General features: G+C 41.6%; 1 protein-coding gene across 1 annotated transcript in view; it reads left to right on the top strand.

The window, feature by feature from the left end:
* Positions 1–19850, top strand: part of LOC126248019 (uncharacterized) — a 910522-nt gene that overhangs the window by 579745 nt on the left and 310927 nt on the right. The window contains exon 4 of the mRNA XM_049948603.1: positions 4623–4782. Coding sequence (XP_049804560.1) covers positions 4623–4782 — 160 coding nt within the window. The remainder of the gene's footprint in view (positions 1–4622; positions 4783–19850) is intronic.

The following is a 19850-nucleotide window of genomic DNA, read 5'->3' as shown; positions in this document are numbered from 1 at the left end:
TCATTTATAGAAACTTCAAAAGAGTAAAACAAAGGCCGTGAGATGGAAGAGTCAGGACAAGTCGTGGCATGGCTAAACGAAAGGCGGAGAAAATCGACAATTTAGAGAGGCGTAATTGGTCATGCAGTGTCATATACAGTAGCTAACCATACATCGCCCTCAGACATTGGGAAGTGGTGTGTTTTTAAGGCAGCTCTGTATCTCGTGCTCTCTTCTAAAGTGAAACATATACCTACGCGAAATGCTACGTTAGTGAAAGAGCGACATACGTGTCAAGCTATAACGAAAGAAGTAAGTTGCAGCTGGTCATTCTTTTTTCACCACAATTTCATCACGAGCCGTTCGGAGTTTATTTACTTTAAATATTTTTGACGCCAGTTTTCTGACCCGTTCAAAACCGTTTCTTTATTTTCTTCCGTCCTGAACTGATCGCTGCGACTCAGTATCTACTGCGGCAACAATGCAAAGGCACAAGTAGCGTTTAATTGTAACAGACTTTATAAAACGGTAGCTAACTGATACAAATTTTGTAGAAAATGTGAAATGATAGCACCTTGCTTAGATGAACTGTTCATCGCAGAAAGTACATACTACCCACGAAGTACGAAGACTTCAAGAAAGATGTTTTCGAATTTTTACAGTCTTGGTGTCCTTCAGAATGGAGCAACTCACCTGATTTCTTTTCATCGGCCTAACTTAAATTGTAGGTGAGGGGCAGACATTTAACATTTTTATGTTGTTGTTGTCGTTATTCTGATGTTCATTCCGAAGAATCGTGTGTGATGCAGCTCTGCACGCTAGTCTCTCCTGTCAACCCTCTTCATCTCTGCAGTGGTCAGCCCTCGCAGCTCACATATGGGAGGACGACGGATCAAATTCCCATCCGGCCATCCAGAAATAAGTTTTCCGTGATTTCTGTAAATCGCCCCAAGCAATTAGATGGATGCAAATACTCTCATAGTTCCGGCAACCAGAACTAAAAAAAGAGACGGTAAAATAGTCTATATTAAAATTAGGTAGAAGAATAAATCCGAAATTGTTTTTTGTCTTTTCGCTGTATGACGACCGGTTTCAGGTCGTACCTGCATATAGAACTAAACTACATAAGTAAAAGCATTAGGAGTCAACATAACCTACTGAACAAAGTAGACAGTAAAGCGATGTACTCACGAAACTAATACTTCATTTGCCACGAATTTCAAGGTACAGCCGGCCGCTGTGGACGAACGGTTCTAGGCGCTTCAGTCTGGAACCGCGCGACCGCTACGGTCGCAGGTTCGAATCCTGCCTCGGGCATGGATGTGTGTGTTGTCCTTAGGTTAGTTAGGTTTAAGTAGTTCCAAGTTCTAGGGGACTGATGACCTCAGATGTTAAGTCCCATAGTGCTCAGAGCCATTTGAACCATTTCAAGGTACAAGTGCGCGTAAAAACATGCCACTCCTCGGTAAAGCTTTGGTTGAAACGGCAGATGGGCATCCGCGAACCATGCATGATCACTAAAACATCTCCAAAACAAAGTCAAAAGACGAGCTCGGACAGCCCATGACATTCCAGGTATCACTGGATAAAACCTATGCGTACAAAACATTGCAGAATGAACGTAATGTAATCTAAAACACAGCTCTCGGTGTCGGTAGAGTATAAAAGAGAAGAAAACTACTATCGCCAAAATCCGCCGGAGAAACTAAGAATTAAAAGACGCACAATCGTTGGGAGTTGGCAACATACTAAAATATATTAGCATCGGTCAAATAGAACTACACCTTACAGCGCTATCCACACATTGAATACTGTGAAGCCAAGCACGCGCCACCCCGTCGTGGGTTGAAGACCACAACATCTAGCGGTAGAAACCAAATTACAATAACAAAATGGATCTCCGTGTTAAATAACAATCCAGTACAACGATTGTGTGTCTTTTAGTTCTTTGATTCTCCCGCGGATTTTAACGATGGTAGGTTTCTTCTGTTTTATACCCTACCGACACCGCGATCTGTTTTAATTTACATTACGTTCTTTCTGAAGTGTTTTGTGCTCATTGGTTTTATGCTGTAGTACTTGAATTGTCATGGGCTGTCCGGGATCGTCTTTTGACATTGTTTCGGAGATGTTTTTGTCATCGTGCATGGTTCGCGGATGCCCTTCTGCCATTGCGTCCGAGGTTTCACCGAGGAATGACATGTTTTTACGCGAATTTGTACCTAGAACCACTCGTCCACAGCGGCCGGCTGTACCTTGAAATTCGTGACAAATGAAGTATTAGTTTTGTGAGTGCATCGCTTTACTGTCTATTTTGTTCGGTAGGTTATGTTCACTACTAGTGCTTTTACTTATGCAGTTTTATTCTATATGCAGATATGACCTGAAGAGATAGCTCCAGGGTATGAAACCGGGGTCCGCAGCTCGTGGTCGTGCGGTAGCGTTCTCGCTTTCCACGCCCGGGTTCCCGGGTTCGATTCCCGGCGGGGTCAGGGATTTTCTCTGCCTCGTGATGACTGGGTGTTGTGTGATGTCCTTAGGTTAGGTAGGTTTAAGTAGTTCTAAGTTCTAAGGGACTGATGACCATAGATGTTAAGTCCCATAGTGCTCAGAGCCATTTAAACCATTTTATGAAACCGGTAGACATACAGCGAAAACGGGAAAACAGCTATTGCGGATTTGGACTTTCTCTTAATTTTGATACAGACTATTTTACCATCTCTGATTCTAAACTGTTTGATTGTCCTTCGCATTAAATACTGCGATGCTTTCTGTGAAAGGGACACGGCCGATTTCCCTTCCCATCAGTTAGTATTCCGAGTTTGTGCTCCGCCTCTAATGAAAGCGCAGTAGACGGGACGTTAAACTTTAATCTTCATTCCTCGCCTCTGAACGACTACTGTAACCTTCATCTATTTGAACGTGTTCACTGTATACGTGCTTTTGTCTCACTCTAAAATTCTTACTCTACACACTTCCCTCCCTTACCAATTTGACCATTCCTTGATGCCTCAAAACCTCCTGTTTGTCAAATATACCACAAATTTCTTTTTTCCTCCAGATCGATTCAGAACTTCCTCATTAGTTGCTCGATCTAACGATCCAATCTTTAGCATCCTTTTTTAGGGCCACATTTCAAAATCTTACACTCAATTATTGTCAGAACTGCTTATCGTCCACGTTTCACTTCCATACGAGTCTACACTCCAGACAAATACCTTCAGAAATCTCTGTGCGAACAGGCCTTGAAGGCCCACGGTACCGACCGACCGCCGTGTCATCTTTATCCCCTAGACGTCATTGGATGTGGATATGGAGGGGGCATGTGATCAGCACACCGCTCTCCCGGCCGTTGTAAACTTTAGTGATCCGAGCCGCTACTTCCCATTCAGGCAGCTCCTCAATTTGCCTCACAAGGGCGGAGTGCACCCTGCTTGTCAACAGTTCTCGGCAGACCGGATGGGCAGCCATCAAAGTATCAGCCAAGCCCGACGGCGCTTAACTTCGTTGATCTGACGGGAACCGGTATTGACACTTTCAGAAAAGATTCCCTAAATTTTAAAAGTGTACTATATGTTCACCAATGCCTCTTTTTCAGAAATGCTTTCTTGCTAGTCTTCATTTCATATCCTCTCTACTTCGGCCATTATCATTTATATTGCTGCCCAAACAGTAAAACTCGTCTAGTGCTTTTAGTTTCTTGTTTCCTAATCTAATTCCCTCAGCTACGCTTTTGTTGTAACATGTAACCTCTTTTCAAGAAGCAATCCATACTATTCAACTACTCTTCCAAGTCTTTTGCCGTCATTGACAGGATTACCGTGTCATCAGCAAATGTTGCATTTTTATTTCTTCTTCCTGAACTTTAATTCCCTTTCCAAATTTCTCCTTTGGTTCCTTTACTGCTTCTCCAATGTAGAGATTAAATAACGTCGAAGGTAGACTAGAACCGTGTGTCACACCTTTCTCGACTATTGCTTCTCACTCGTGTCCTTCGACTCATAACTGCTGTCGGGTTTTTGTACAAGTTGTAAACACCGTTCACTCCCTGCATTTTATCTCTACTTTCTTCACAATTTCAAATAGTGTGTTCCAGTCAACACTGTCAAAAGCTTTCTTTGGATCTACTAATAATATTAACGTAGGTCTGTCTTTCTTTAACGTATCTTCTAACATAAAACGTAGCGTTAAGTATTCCCACGTGTGTTCGTACATTTCTGCTGAATCCAGACTGATTTTCCCAGAGGTCGTGTTCTACCATTTCTTCCATTCACAGTCTTAAATGATGGTTTAAACGTACTTGCGTTGCCGATATACTTCGTACAAGTATTGATGGACTCAGTAAGACAGTACTGAGACGTACTCTATTATTAGCCAAGGAGTAGACTTACCTCATACGAGCAACTCCGCCTCGAAGTCTCGCGAGACAGCGGGACCGGTTAAACAACACACACATGCAAAAATACTCTCCGCTGTCCTCGAGGTGGACAGGTGCCAGAGCGCAAGTAGACAGTCACGATTTAAGATAGCTTCCTGGAAACAATTCTGCGAGGTGGAGTCAAGCGGGGCAAGAGCTATGGGGGCACTTGACTGTCGCAGTTATCAGGAGCCAGAGTCTGAACTGGTGTGCGCTTTGTCCACAGGAGCTGAAAGGCGAGCGCTACCGGCTCAAGGTGATCGTGTCCGAGCTGCAGAATGCTACAGCTATCGACTACCAAACAGCACTGGTCGCCTTCATCAACTGTCTGCTCATCTCCACGCCACAACTGAAGGACCGCATTCGAATCCGCAATGAGTTCATTGGTAAGTGATGCTTTCAATATCATATTCGCGTTCCCTGACCCTTCAGCTTAATGTTTCTCTTACATTATATCTTTTGCTAGTAGCCTGTACGTATCACATCAACTGTCGCTCATAATTAACGCTAAAATACATATACTGAGGCCACCAAAAATTGATACACACATTATTAGATGATACCTGAGTAATATCTTAGTGAGTTGTGGTGAAATACATCGGCTCATCGATTAACGGACCGAGCGAGAAGGCGTAGTGGTTAGCACACTGGACTCGCGTTCGGGAGGACGACGGTTCAAACCAGCGTCCGGCCATCCTGATTGAGGTTTTCCATGATTTCCATAAATCGCTTCAGGCAAATGCCGGGATGGTTCCTTTGAAAAGGCACGGCCGACGTCCTTCCCCATTTTTCCCTAATCCGATGGGACCGATGACCTCACTGTTTGGTCCCCTCCCCCAAATCAATCAACCAACCAACCAATCGATTAACAGATGTGACTTAGCCACAGTACGCTATCATTACCATTTAAATGGTGAACCAATAAACGGAGTTCGAACATTGAAAGGTTGCTTTAAAGCGGCAATGGAAAACCTAGAATGCTGTCGAAGTCCAATAAAAACAACGACGTAAGTCTGGCCCAACACTACTAACAAATTTACGCAGTCCTTATAAATTTGAAACCCCTGCTTTGTCGTCTGTGGTGATGGCGTAACTTCGTCACTATATGTTTCTGTATGAAATTTAGCCCAATTTTACCTCCCACTCTATAAAAAGTCTACGTATTGCCAAAACTATGCACCCACAAACTGTCACCCATCTTAAACTCGTATGCTAACCTTTGACTAAACAGAACCTAATTTGAACTGAAATGTAACTGGTCTGAATACAATTTGTCGTTATATTAAATGCACAACTCAAGTAAAACAATTATCTGGTCCTAATCAAAATTTCCACTTACCTTCTTGCATATTCCTCGAAAGCACAACAGCAAACAGCAAGCAGACAGTGGCTGAGCTAGATTAAATAAAATTTCCAAACTGTATTGAAACTGTTGCATACCACATGGCCAGTGTCGTAATACGTAATTGTAAACATTTTTTTAAACAGTGGCATGGGGAGAGTAAATATTCCTATAAAATGATTTTCCAAGACAACGATTTTAGACTGAATTATATATTCAAAAGGACAGAGTAAAATTTCGTGTGATCTTCACATAACATTGCTCTGAACAATACTATGCTTAACAAAGTAAACAATGCTTTGGAAAGGCTACAATGTTAACAGAGAATTTCTATCAGTTGACTGCATGGCACAGGGAAGTGGAGTGGTCTTTCTTCCTGCTCTGAGCAAGTTAACTAGCTGGCAATAATTATTCTATAAACTAGGTGCACAGTGCTGCAGTCTTACCTCAAACATCTTCTCTTCAAAAATAATAGCATCATTCAGAATTTATATGCTCTTCGCTTTCCAGTATATACATCTTATTAATCCTTTCTGTCCTTTACAATAAATCTTTCTTCATCTAACAGATACAATCACAAGTGAACACAGCACTACTGAATACGTCCATCACCTCTCACACATCAGCTAATAACCTGTCAGGCTGCGCAGAGGCAAGGACTGTGCCACAACAAGACCAAAGATTGTTTTAACAGTATCATAACTTGCTCTCTCTCTGACGAGCACATCGACAACATACAAAAATCAAAATGACATGACCACCTTATAATGGAATACTATGCACTTTAAGTGCAAAAGTCTAACAAAGTTATGTGGGTTAGCCGAGGTGTAGCGGGACCAGAGTGCGTCATATTCTCAAAAGAGTCGTATTTGAAATGTACACCCCAAGATTATTTCATAGAATAAATACAAACGGCACTGACCAAAAAATCAGTACAATGAGTGGTTTCAGAACAGTGCATAAGAATGTGAGACCTTCATACTAATAATGTTAGATCAAATGAGGCAAACTCAAAATGAACATGGACATAAAAACCAGGGCAATGATACTGCCAACTCATACAGCTTACAGTTTTAACATTTTGCACAAGTAAATCATTATAACTAGTATTATTGGGTACATTATTATCAATAGATGTAATTGCCTCATTCTTTTTTAAAGACACAGTAAGTAGCTTAGCGTATCAGACCATATTTTTCGCATTCGTCTTATCCACTCTTCGTGCACTCTACGAATTTACGAGCAAGAGAAATTTTATTTTTAACAGGTTACCACACTGCCCCATTACCTCCGATACGTGTGAAATTACCTCGTTAAAGATCTTCCTGGACGTGAAATACTCGAATGGAGACCTTGAATATTCGAATGATGAAAATCTACGACGAAGATACTTTCCATGCCTTCGGATTTGACACACTCATAAAGCTGTTGCGTACCATAGAAAAGCACTTACAATGGGAAACGACAAGTGCGGCTATAGCATTGAACACTTAGACAAATATTGCTTAAGAAAGAGAACTTCCCAGTCAGATACGTGTGAACACATGTGATGGTCTTTGTTAGCAGTTGTGATTGAAGCTGTGTAAGTCGGAAGTAATTCATCCTACCACGTCTCTGTCAGTACAGCAATCATGTACGATTCTCGAAGTTTTCTCGGCGAGTAAAGTATCGTCACTAGAAATAGTGTCCCTGATTCAGGTCAAAAAATATTGAAAATTAATAAAGTGTTTATACTTTTTTTTTCTTATACGGATATACGCATGCGTTAACATCCTGTGCCTTTGATGTATGAAAAGTGGGAGTGTTTGTCGTTACCTGATGACCCTTTGTGACACATAAAGATGTAGCTTCGTTAGCTGCGATGAAATTTCGCTGTGGAAAGAACAAGACTGCCGCTAGCTGTGAACCCTTCCACTATAAGGGAAATTTATGTAGAGAGCTGTCTTTCTTACTGGAGAGTCACAGTAACAAGCTAGCACCAGGAAATTCCTGAAACTCTACATCACTTCTGAGCCAGCATCGTTCAGTACGCGGCAATTCGATGGTTCTGCAATCAAAATTATAGTTTAATTTCTCTCTCACACTCCATGTGAGATGTTTAATTTCCAACCAGTTGCAATAAGTGTTAACCTCTTGGACTAATGATTTTCCAGTTGCTGATACGATATGGTTCAAAACCTGGAATTTAAATATCCTATACTTTTCGTATATGACCCAGAGTTCTGGATTAAACAGTTTTAGGTCATAATATTAGATTCTTACCCGCGGCTACTCCCGCATGTACATGTATTTCACGCTGACACCTGTCTGTTTCTCCGCTGTTTTACATCATGCGACTCCAGAGAGGACATTAAATGTATCTGAGATATGCAGCCATGTGGCAAGATATTCGGCCTAAAACATGATGACAAAATTAGTTGCATGCAGTAGTGTTCATTCTTATGATATGGTTGGTGCACTGAACAACATGAACTATATGAAAGACAGATGGCGTTTCATACTTTCAAAGTATTCCAAGTCAACTAATTACAGGAAATAAATACGAATAGATTGTTTTTGGACGTTTCTATATGTCATTACTTCTCACAGTCAACCCCTCTCCTAGCGGTAGTCTGTGTATTTTATTTCCATAGCATTTTTATAAAAAACAATGAGAGGGGTGTATATCCAATTTGGTTAAAACTCCTCCAGGAGTTCCTGTGTTATCCTTTTACATAAGCCGATCTCACCGCACCTTCACTCATAGGGATATGTTACTGTCACGATATATATATTCGAGACACGTGTGCCAACTTTGGTAGAAATTGCTTCAGATGTTGCAGAGAGATGCTGGTATGTCCTTGTCTTTGCTCCCAACCCCACCCCTTCCCTCTCCTAGGGGTGAAACGTCATCAGGACTGTCACCAATGACCCTGGCGACCCCAAATACTGTGTATTCGACACTGATGTCGGTTGTTATAGAATATGTTTTCCACGTCACGGCTTCCCACCCCTACCTTTATGGCTGATATTGTATTTTTATGCAGATAATACTTATAACGAATCACATATTCACAAAATTTGGTTAAAATGTCGCCAGACGTTGCTGTCTTATGCTTCTATGACGTCTCCCACTTGCTTCCAACCCCAGCCGTATGCGAGGTAGGTGGTCCTTGTCACCACAGTGTGCCTTTCAAGGTACTAAGTGATAGGTGTACCAAGTTTAGTTGAAGTCGATCCAGTGGTTCACAAAAAGATGTGGAACACATATACATACATTTTTATAATATTCTGTCTTTTTACCCACAGCTTTGGCTGCCTAAACGTATGTCACATATATTGCACATACATACAGGGTATTAGCCGTATAAGTGCTGCTATTTTTATTGGTGACTGAGGACAGTGTACTATCCAACATTACATCAGTATTTACTTCATTTGAAGACCAATAATTATAGCTATTTCGAGTAGTATGATTTTAGGTTGGGTAGTACCTCCAATCACATGTGGCAACAGCAAGCCATTAATACTTATGCTCTCCTGAACAGCGGGTCAGGCAGGTATTGAAGAGTGGAAGTGCGGACTCAAAACTGTTAGTATGTACTGACAGGCATAGCGCAGTTAGTGGCGCAGTTACGACTGTGCAGAAAACATCAGGTAGTAAATTATGTGACATGTTTGTAGGAAGACAAATGGCACTTCAGATTTTTGAACTGTCAACTAAATACAGGAAAGAAATACCAACAACTCGTTTCAGAATATTTTTACATATCACTTCCAGCTCGTCCTCATCCCCATCCCTAGGGATAGTAGGGATATCTTGTTCCAACAGTACTTTTACATAAAGAATGAGTCATTTTGTATCAAATTAGACTGAAATTGCCCCAGACATTCCTGAGCTTTGCTTCTATGTCACCCCATTTTCACCCCCACATATTTGGAAGGTAGGTGTTTCTTAAAAAGTGCTTCTGTCCAGATAGTAAATTATATATGTACCAAGTTTGGTAGAAATCAATCCAAATGGTTTAGGAGGGGATGTGGAATACACATGCACGCATAAATACATATATTTTTATAATTTATAATGATATAGATATATAGAGTCCAGTCCCAGTCAGTGAAGGTTGCAGCATAAGCTATATTGCTAAATATAGAGGATCTTACATAGCAAAAGGTACGAACATTTTCACTGTCGATGAATTGAAAGTGTTATATAAGGACGAAAAACAAGTTTCTGTTCGAAGGTCATACAGTCCAGAATCGGTACGCCAGTCAGGCAAAATCCCCGTGGGCACTGAGGCAGTCATCCCACCGAAGCACCGGGTTGAAAATATCTCTTTGGTAAAACACTATCCCTGATGCCTGAAAAAGCCCGTAACTGCATGCTGCACATCCTCGTCCGACACAAATCTTTGACCCTACGATGCCTTTTTTAAGGGACCCCATACGGAGAGGTCAGGACTATAAGGTGGGTGCTCCAGAGTCTCCCACATGAATGGGTGTAACTTCTGCGTTACGACGTCTGCGATATGGGGATGTGGGTTGTTAGGAAGTAGCGTGGAACTCATTCCACAACGGAGGTTTTCAACACTCATGTCACCCCACACACATTCTTCATTCTCCAATGGATATCTACCGGCGTTTGTCCTTCTCTGATGGATGTCTACCGGTGTTTGTCCTTAGGCAGACAAGAAAAGAATAATAGAACGCTAGTCCTGTAAAGACGCATTTGATAATAACGTCGCCATAGTTCACGTTTCAGCATTTATCGCCTGCACGTAGAAAAGACACGAATACCACACAACTCCCTCGCCTACATGTCGGTGCTTATATACCCGCAACTGAAAGTGAACTGCTGCGTCTGTATCTTTGGAGGGGCACGATGGAACTGTGAAGATTTTGTTTCTTGTAGAGGGGGTAGGCGGCTAACAGCTGCCGGATATGACAGCATGAGGTTTCCTAACTTTCCGAAACAGGGCACCAATCACTCTGCATTTATAATATACGTCCATTCCATAAGCCGTCGCACAGTGCATGGCAGCGGGTACTTCAGCACACTTATCCCGTTCTCGTATGAAACGAGGAAAAATCGCTGACTGCATTGCTCTATACCCGTGCTAATCTTTCTCTCAACGTTCTCCCATTCGCGATATATAACGACGGTAGCAGAATTGTTGCACAACTTACGTTTCAACACGGTTCCGCGTGTACAACATCCTTCAGTGCGGAACCGCGCGACTGCTACGATCGCAGGTTCGAATCCTGCCTCGGGCATGGATGTGTGTGCTGTTCTTAGGTTAGTTAGGTTTAAGTAGTTCGAAGTTCTAGGGGACTGATGACCTCAGATGTTAAGTCCCATAGTGCTGAGAACCATTTGAACCATTTGTACAACATCATCTGTTTCCCAGAGATCCTCATTTAAATTATCTGAGCATGTCTACTAAACGTTCGTACGGAGTATCTCGATCAATAGCGTCTTTGAATTCTCCTTTCAAGCCAACTAGACCCCAAACACTGAAGAAATTGGCTATAATAGGACGAATTAGAGTACTGTATGCAGCTTCTTTAAGAAAGTTATTGCACTTTTCCACAGTTCTCTCAACAAATCTAATTCTGCCACCCGCCACCATTATTTACCACACTGTCCTATCGGTTAAGTTCGTCGTACGTCCCGCAATGACTTCACACAGTGTTTCTTGTTTGTTAGCACTGACAACTCTACGAAAACGCCGCTGCTCTCGATCCTTAAATGATGGCCTTCGGCCACTGCGTTGTCTGTGGTGAGAGTTAATATCTGAAATTTGGTATTCTCAGCACACTCTTGGCACTGTGGATGGCGGAATACTGAATTCTCTAACGATTTCTGAAATGGAATGTCCCATGCATCTAGCTCCAACTACTATTCCGCATTTAAAGTCTGTTAATTCCCGTCGTGCAGCCAAGATCATGTCGGAAAATTTTTTCACATGAATCACCTGAGTCAAAATGACAGCTCCGCCAACGCACTTCCTTTAATAGCTTGTGTAAGCGATTCTACCGCCATTTGTATATGTGCATATGGCTATCCCATGAGTTTAGTCACCTCAATGTAAAATGAAAAACCACGACAAACGTTTTTACCAGTAAGAGAAAGAACTGGATATAATTCGATGAAGAGGGTGGTGAAATATCCTGAAGATCAAAACTACCAATCCACACTGAACTCAAGCTTATTGCTTTGTGTTTCTCGCGGAAATCATTAACCGACTGCAGTTTACAACTTCAGCTCAGACAGCATCACCTTCCTACTTTCCAAACCCTACAGAATATCTGCTATACATGGCGAGGCAGCTAAGAAAGGCAACCCCAAATACACACATCAAAAAAGGTTTTGCATCACCCAAGTTTCCAACACTTCTGAAGATAGACATTGAATGTGGATATTGTATCACAGACACAGTCCCTTTGACTGTTCAGAGATGTCACTAAACCCGCCTAAAGATGTAAACAACCATGCATGAGCAGCGCCTATTAGACGGAGGGCGTACGACAGCCGATCAGTTCCAGTCATTCCACCAGGAAGGAGATATACGACTCGTATTGTCTGTAGTTCAGCCATGCCTAGACGGTCAATACTGTGGTTCGATCGCGTCCACATTCTTACTTTGTGCCACGAAGGGCTCTCAACAAGGGAAGTGTCCAGGTGTCTCGGAGTGAACCAAAGCGACGTTGTTCGTACATGGAGGAGATACAGAGAGACAGGAACTGTCGATGACATGCCTCGCTCAGGCCACCCAAGGGCTACTACTACAGTGGATGTCCGCTACCTACGGATTATGGCTCGGAGGAACCCTGACAGCAACGCCACCATGTTGAATAATGCTTTTCTTGCAGCCACAGGATGTCGGGTTACGACTCAAACTGTGCGAAATAGGCTGCATGATGAGCAATTTCACTCCCGACGTCTATAGCGAGGTCCATCTTTGCAACCACGACACCATGCAGCGAGGTACAGATGGACCCAACAACATGCCGAATGGTCCGCTCAGGATTGGCATCACGTTCTCTTCACCGATAAGTGTCGCATATGCCTTCAACCAGACGTGTTTGGAGGCAACCCGGTCAGGCTGTACGCCTAGACACACTGTCCAGAGAGTGAAGCAAGGTGGAGGGTCCCTGCTGTTTTGTGGTGGCATTATGTGAGGCCTATGTACGCCGCTGGTGGTCATGGAAGGCGCCGTAACGGCTGTACGATACATGAATGCCATCTTCCGACCGATAGTGCAATCATATCGGCAGCATATTTCCGAGGCATTCGTCTTCATGGACGACAATTCGCACCCCAGTCGTGCACATCTTGTGAATGACTTCCTTCAGGATAATGACATCACTCGAATAGAGTGGCCAGCATGTTCTCCAGACATCAACCCTATCGGACATGCCTGGGATAGATTGAAAAGGGCTGTTTATGGACGACATGACCAACCAACCAGTCTGAGGGACCTACGCCGAATCGTTGAGGAGTGGGACAATCTGGACCAACAGTGCCTTGATGGACTTGTGGATAGTATGCCACGACGAATACAGGCATAAATCATTGCAAGAGGACGTGCTACTGGGTATTAGAGGTACCGGTGTGTACAGCAATCTGGACTACCACCTCTAAAGGTCTCGCTGTATGGTGGTACAACGTGCAATTTGTAGTTTTCATTAGCAGTAAAAAGGACGGAAATGATGTTTATGTTGATCTCTATTCCAATTTTCTGTACAGATTCCGGAACTCTCGGAACCGAGATGATGCAAAACTTTTTCGATATGTGTATATCCACTATGAGTAAATATATTGAGGTTCGGTTTTCACCAAGTTATAGCTGACAATATTACTTCGTTTCTGACGTTCGCAAGTAATTTTTTTCGGTTATAATAGTCGCCGAATTACAACACCCACTCCGTCTCTTTTTTTTCTCTTATGGAACTTCATTCTTCTCTCTGAGGCACCTCAGAGTAGCTTCTAAGAGAACTTAACGACATAACATGTATGGGATTTGTTGTGTCTTGTTTACAGCATAGACACAATGAGGTAGCTAGGTGCACGCTAAACTAACGCAGACGGGCTTGAAGTTCTGGAACATGAGACTTATTAATGAATAAGAAGAAAAGTACGTAGATGTTACTTAACTTTTATTCTCTTGTTGGAATACATCTCTCTTGAATATTAGTACGCTATTAGCACTGATACAATTGGCGCCTTGCTAGGTAGTAGCTATGGACTAAGCTGAAGGCTATTCTATCTGTCTCTCGGCAAATGAGAGGAAAGCTTCGTACGTCTGGTCGCAAGCTATGTCGTCCGTACAACTGGGGCGAGGTCTAGTCCGTGTCTTGTGACCTGCCATGTGGTGGCGCTAGGATTGCGATTACACAGTGGCGACACGCGGGTCCGACATGTACTACAGGACCGCGGCCGATTTAAGTTACCACCTAGCAAGTGTGGTGTCTAGCGGTGACACCACAGGATTTGATCAAAAACTATCAATTAACAGCGCCGCAAACCACTGTCTGGCCGTCAGGAGAACAGGTTCGACAAATACCTGCCCTATTATACCAACTGTAAGCACACACATAATTTAGGTATGATTCTTCTGTTTACCTGTACGCTTTAATCCCATCAGTCTGTGTTCTGCTGTTGTAGTAGACAGATAGCTTGCTCGTAAAGCTATTGAGGCATTCACAGTGTACAAGACAGTTGAAAATATTAATATGGTTTAGTCGGTAAAAATATTGCACACGAGTCCCGACCTAGCACAAATAAGCACCCATCAACTTGTCCATGAAACAGACACAGTGTGGAGAGTACTGGTACAACAAGTATTACACCACTGTCATAAAGAACGTGTGCAAACACTGGGACCAACGCATTTTGAGCCTGGTGTTCACTTCTGTCAGTTATTTATACACCGCAATACTGTACTGTCGAGCTTTCTACAGTTCATATTGTTCACAAATGAGACCTCATTCACCTGTGATTCTGTTTTCAACAGCCACGTCTGGAGTGAGGACAATGCCAACGCCACTGACATCAGCGGCCGCCAGCAACGGTTCTCTGTCAACGTATGGGCGGTCAATATCCAAGACCACCTAATGGGACTGATTTGCACCTCCCTATTTGACTGGTCCATGTTACCTGGCGTTTCTGCGAGATGTGTTGCCACAGTTCTTGGAAATTGTATCCCTTGTTGTTTATGAAAGAATGTGGTTTAAACACGATGGTGTACCAGCCCACTTCAATGTCAACATCCACGAGCACCTGAATAATTTGTACTCTCATTTTTGCATTGAAAGGGGACGTCCTGTCCCATGGCCATCACAAACACCAGATCTCACACATCTGGAATTTTTCAATTGCAGCTACATGAAGAGGTTGGTGTATGGAACCCCTGCAGAAATGGATCCAAGCTGCCTGTTTCCTGATACCTCAGACACCTGGGATCCCTAAGATAGTGCAACAGAAGTCCATGAATCATTGCTATGCATAAATTGAGACTTGCGGTCATCACTATGAGCAGTTACCATGAGATACATTGTTGTTATGCTACATATGCCTTGTATGTCTAAAATACAACAAATATGCATTTCTGACCTTAAGTTCCCTATCTCAGTATAACCGGTTGTGGGTCCACTATAACATGTTTCAATTTGACCCAAAAGGTCTTGAAACACCATGTATAAAACAGAGATGGTGTGTGTATATGTGTATCTCCACCCAAACCTATGGAACGATATCAAACAACTTTGGCACAGAAACAACATGCCTAACAGATATCAACAATGTGAAGTTTATATCATCCTAGCTCCAATAAGAGCAGAGATACATGCAAAAAATGTTTTTCCAGCCACTGGGATGTGGGCTGTTCAGAACAACAAGCATGTAGTTTTGGAAGAGTATCAGCGTGCAAAATCAACTCATTTTGCAGGGTAGCCTACATGTCATGAGCAAGAAATGGTTTACTGGGCCCTGAAATGTAGGCTGCGCTGCATGAAAGGCATGTTGCGATGGAGTGGCATTGGCCTGATTTATCGACCTTTTTTGTGTGATAGTCTGCATGTCACGAGCAAATAAATGATTTTCAGGATGTGTAACCTGCTCTACAGGACAAGTATGTTGTGGGAGTAGTATCAGACTGCTTTGTTGAACTGTATGGCAGGGGCTACACGAGTCGATGGGAATGGCTGGGGACAGGTTAAGATGAATAGAGGAGGTGATGGACAAAGAGAGGAGGATGCGTAAATGGACAGGGTCAGAGGAGGAGGGGGGAATACATGAGGCAGGTGGAAGGAGTAGAGGGGTAGTTAGGAGGTGGAAAAGAAAGAGGGGGTGGAGATGGAAAAAAAGGATGAAGAGGAGAATATGATCAGAGGGAGGGGGAAGGAAGGTATGGTCAAAGAGAGAGATTGGAGGAAGTGGACAAAAAGGAGGAGAAGTAGATGAAGAGATAGAGAAGTGGGAAGAAGGAGATAGATAAAGGTGGGAGGATGAGGCAGACAGGTAGTTACAGGAAGAGGTGGACACAGGGAGGAGAGGAGGAAAGGGAATGTTAAAAAAATGGCTCTGAGTACTATGGGACTCAACTGCTGATATTAGTCCCCTAGAACTTAGAACTAGTTAAACCTAACTAACCTAAGGACATCACAAACATCCATGCCCGAGGCAGGATTCGAACCTGCGACCGTAGCAGTCTTGCAGTTCCAGACTGCAGCGCCTTTAACCGCACGGCCACTTCGGCTGGCGAAAGGGAATGTTCAATACATGTATGAAACACATACGCAGGTTAAGCTGGGGGGAAAAGTGTAGTATATATATATATATATATATATATATATATATACAGCATAAGGAATTTTTTACGAAAATATATGCAGTTGCCACTGGAAATTGCTGAACAAGTACATGCAAAGATTAATTTTGGTATACACCATAGAGTTCGTATGTAATGCTACTTCTAATTTGCATTATCTCTGTTAGCAGACCAAAGAAATGTGTTTTCCTTAAAGAATATCAACGAAATTATCAACGATTTTTTTGATTGGCGTATTCATTTAAAATAATGTCGAGATGTATCGTTATATGTGCGAAAATTTCTATTTCTGTCAAAATATTTATTAAGATGCCTGTTTCGGCTATATGTAGCAGTGACAGGCATTGTGTCAAGTCTTCGGCAGTGTGGTTTTGTCTTTTAAGTGTGTATTAAATTAAGGCAGGCCAGTTAGGTTCAGATGTTCTTTAAGTCTTATTGTGAAATCAGAAGTACGAGTAGTGTTATACTTGCACTCTATGATATACACCAAAAATAATCTTTGCATTTCCAGCAGCTACCAATAACAACTGCACACATTTTCGTAAAGAAATTCTTTATTCAGATTACATATGTGTATATATAAGTCATATAATCATATTATTACAAGAATATTACGAAATACTATCATTGTCATATGCTAGAGAACATTGTGTATAAGACAAGTCACATTACAATGAACTGAAAAATCGCATACCGATAAGCATAAAGCACTACTACATACACTGTACGTAACGTATTGAAAGAAATATGTGTTTTGCGTAATACAGATACTAGTTATCATGCACAATGACCAAAACCAGTCCGGTAAACGAAACTACTACCAACAAGCATCTTCTGTGAAACAATTAATTATTAATATGACATATTTACAATTTCTACAAGCTGCAGAACACCAAATGAAAAAGGCATAAAAAATAACTGCCAAGCAGAAGAGATGTATTTGGTGAAGCGCAAGAACATTATTAAAGAACCACTAAATATTACCGCATAACTTGGATATGGGAAACGCAGTACGCATAAATTTATGACTGAAATGAAGGATTTCTGGCAAAGGATTATAATGGAACTTTTAGGGAATTTCGGTTCTGTATTATAACCACCAGTAAACAAAAATTAATTCACAGGCACTTCTTGGTGTTAATCAAGTGAAACTAAAACTTATTTTCAAATATTTCTACAGGAACAAATCTGACGACATCTTATGGCAATTTAATTATTGTACCACTATAAAGATGAAGGACTTAAATACGCATCAGTAACATAAGCACTAAAGTTAAAACCGTTAACAGCTACAAATGTGGAATATGTAATCCTATAGTGTATTCAGTGTTAGAGCGTTGTTTGATAAAGATTGGGAATAGCTCGTAAACAAGAAGGAGCCCGAGCGCTTGGCAATGACTCTGACCGCATGAAACACGCAACTCTACTGCCGAAACTTGAAAGACAACTTTTCTAGGCGAGGTGTGTCAAGTGTCACTTTCTGAAACTGGAAACTGCTACATAAGTGTTACACATACGTTTTAGTTCTAACGTTTTATTACTCAAGACATCTGTTTCCAGTATACGGCGCGAAGAACAAAAGCTGTCAGTCTCCATTATTTTGGTACATCAACTTTAACAAAGAGATGGTAAGGCTTCTGTATACCAGAGTTACGAATATATCGCGTCCAGGTGACTATGTTTTTCGTCCGATACGCGAAAAATGGGGAACTTCGGTGCACGAGTCTAAGTGTTAACGAAGGAAAAGGCTTCTAGACCACAGAATATTTCAATTTCCCTAGATACTATTATGTTTCTGACTATGAGTTATATACTTGCATATTTGCTGTTCACAACAGAAGCGCTAAAAAATTACGTGCTATGTAGATAAGTGCCGTAAAAAATTGTGTTTTTTGTAGATCTGTTTCCAAAATGAATCTAATTTCTTTCCTGTGCTGTAAACACTGCTACTGCAATCTATCATTAGTTCCGCTGAAATCTCAGAGCAGACGTAATGGTCTAGTCTGATAATTTGTATGACTGTAACTACTTATGTGAATATATCAACCACTTCAACGTATAATTACTCCGCACTAACTTGAATCAATGGGGCACACTATCGAGTACTTCAGGTTACCACCTACTGATAAAACGCAACACCTGGTAACTTAAATTGCGCTAGATTTAGTCTGATTTATTCAAAAAATAATAGATAAAGAGTAAATGAACCAGAAACGAAACTATTTCTTTTTTTATCATCCGATTTTCAGGTTCTGTGAGTTCTCCATTTCCAATAGGACGTAGTTATTTCTAATTTTTCTCTCTTTACAAAAATTACAAACCAGATTCCCATGAATGCATGCGCTACTCCATTAAAGTCATTTTCAGCGAGTGTTCAATTTCGTATGATGTAACATCATAAAATTATTGTCAAGTAGACAACAAACTTGCAAAAAACTAAGTGGAGGGACGATGTCGACCTACAACACTTCTGTTCTCGCAGCTCCCGAGAGCGGCTGAAACAAAATTGAACAGGAGATACTCGTAGAATTTTGGGAAGGAGGTCACCTTAGCAGAAGCTTGTTTGTACGTTGCATTTCTGGCTGCTCGCCAGCGCATTTTCATACAGAACTGAGAGTAGATCAACTTCAATATGAAGAGGAGGAAACAAAAATGCAGGAGAAGAGAGCACTGTGCTTACAAGTGCAATCAAATACAGTTGTTCACTGTTCTGAGAGGACTCCGGTGATCCCCAAGGGAGACATACATGTATAATACGATATTGCAGTGCCTGTGTTCTGAATTACAACGCAAAGTTCCTTTGGACATGCATGCATGTCTTAAGGAATAGGTACTGCGGTAACTACGGCCGTTACAAAACATATTAAATGCATTCGCAATTGCGAATATGGACAATCAGCAGCTCTAGAATGGAATGACGACACTGAAAATTTGTGCCGGATTTCCAGCTTATAGCAAGCGGTTGCCTTACCATTTTTTTTTAATTGTCTGAGTGACTTGGTGACTTGGTACCAATATGAAACTTCAGTAGACCATAGTCAAATCATCATATAATATAAGCTGCAAATGGGAGAAAAACTAATTATGATAAAAAAAACAAAAATAAAAGGAGAAAAGAAAGAAAAAACGAAAACATAGCCGAAAATCCACCACTAGACTCTCATGATATGTATAAACAATTTTTATAGTTTTTAATATTTATTTAGTTTTTTAATTTATTTTGTACTATATAGAATCTAAAAGCAGAAAGACAACGAATCTGATGATATTTTAATAGCAAGCTAAAAAAAATTGCAATGTG

The sequence above is a fragment of the Schistocerca nitens genome, chromosome 3 (genome assembly GCF_023898315.1).
Source record: "Schistocerca nitens isolate TAMUIC-IGC-003100 chromosome 3, iqSchNite1.1, whole genome shotgun sequence".
NCBI lineage: Eukaryota > Metazoa > Arthropoda > Insecta > Orthoptera > Acrididae > Schistocerca > Schistocerca nitens.
The sequence above is the reverse complement of the archived record's forward strand: the minus strand, read 5'-3'. Positions and strand labels throughout refer to the sequence as shown.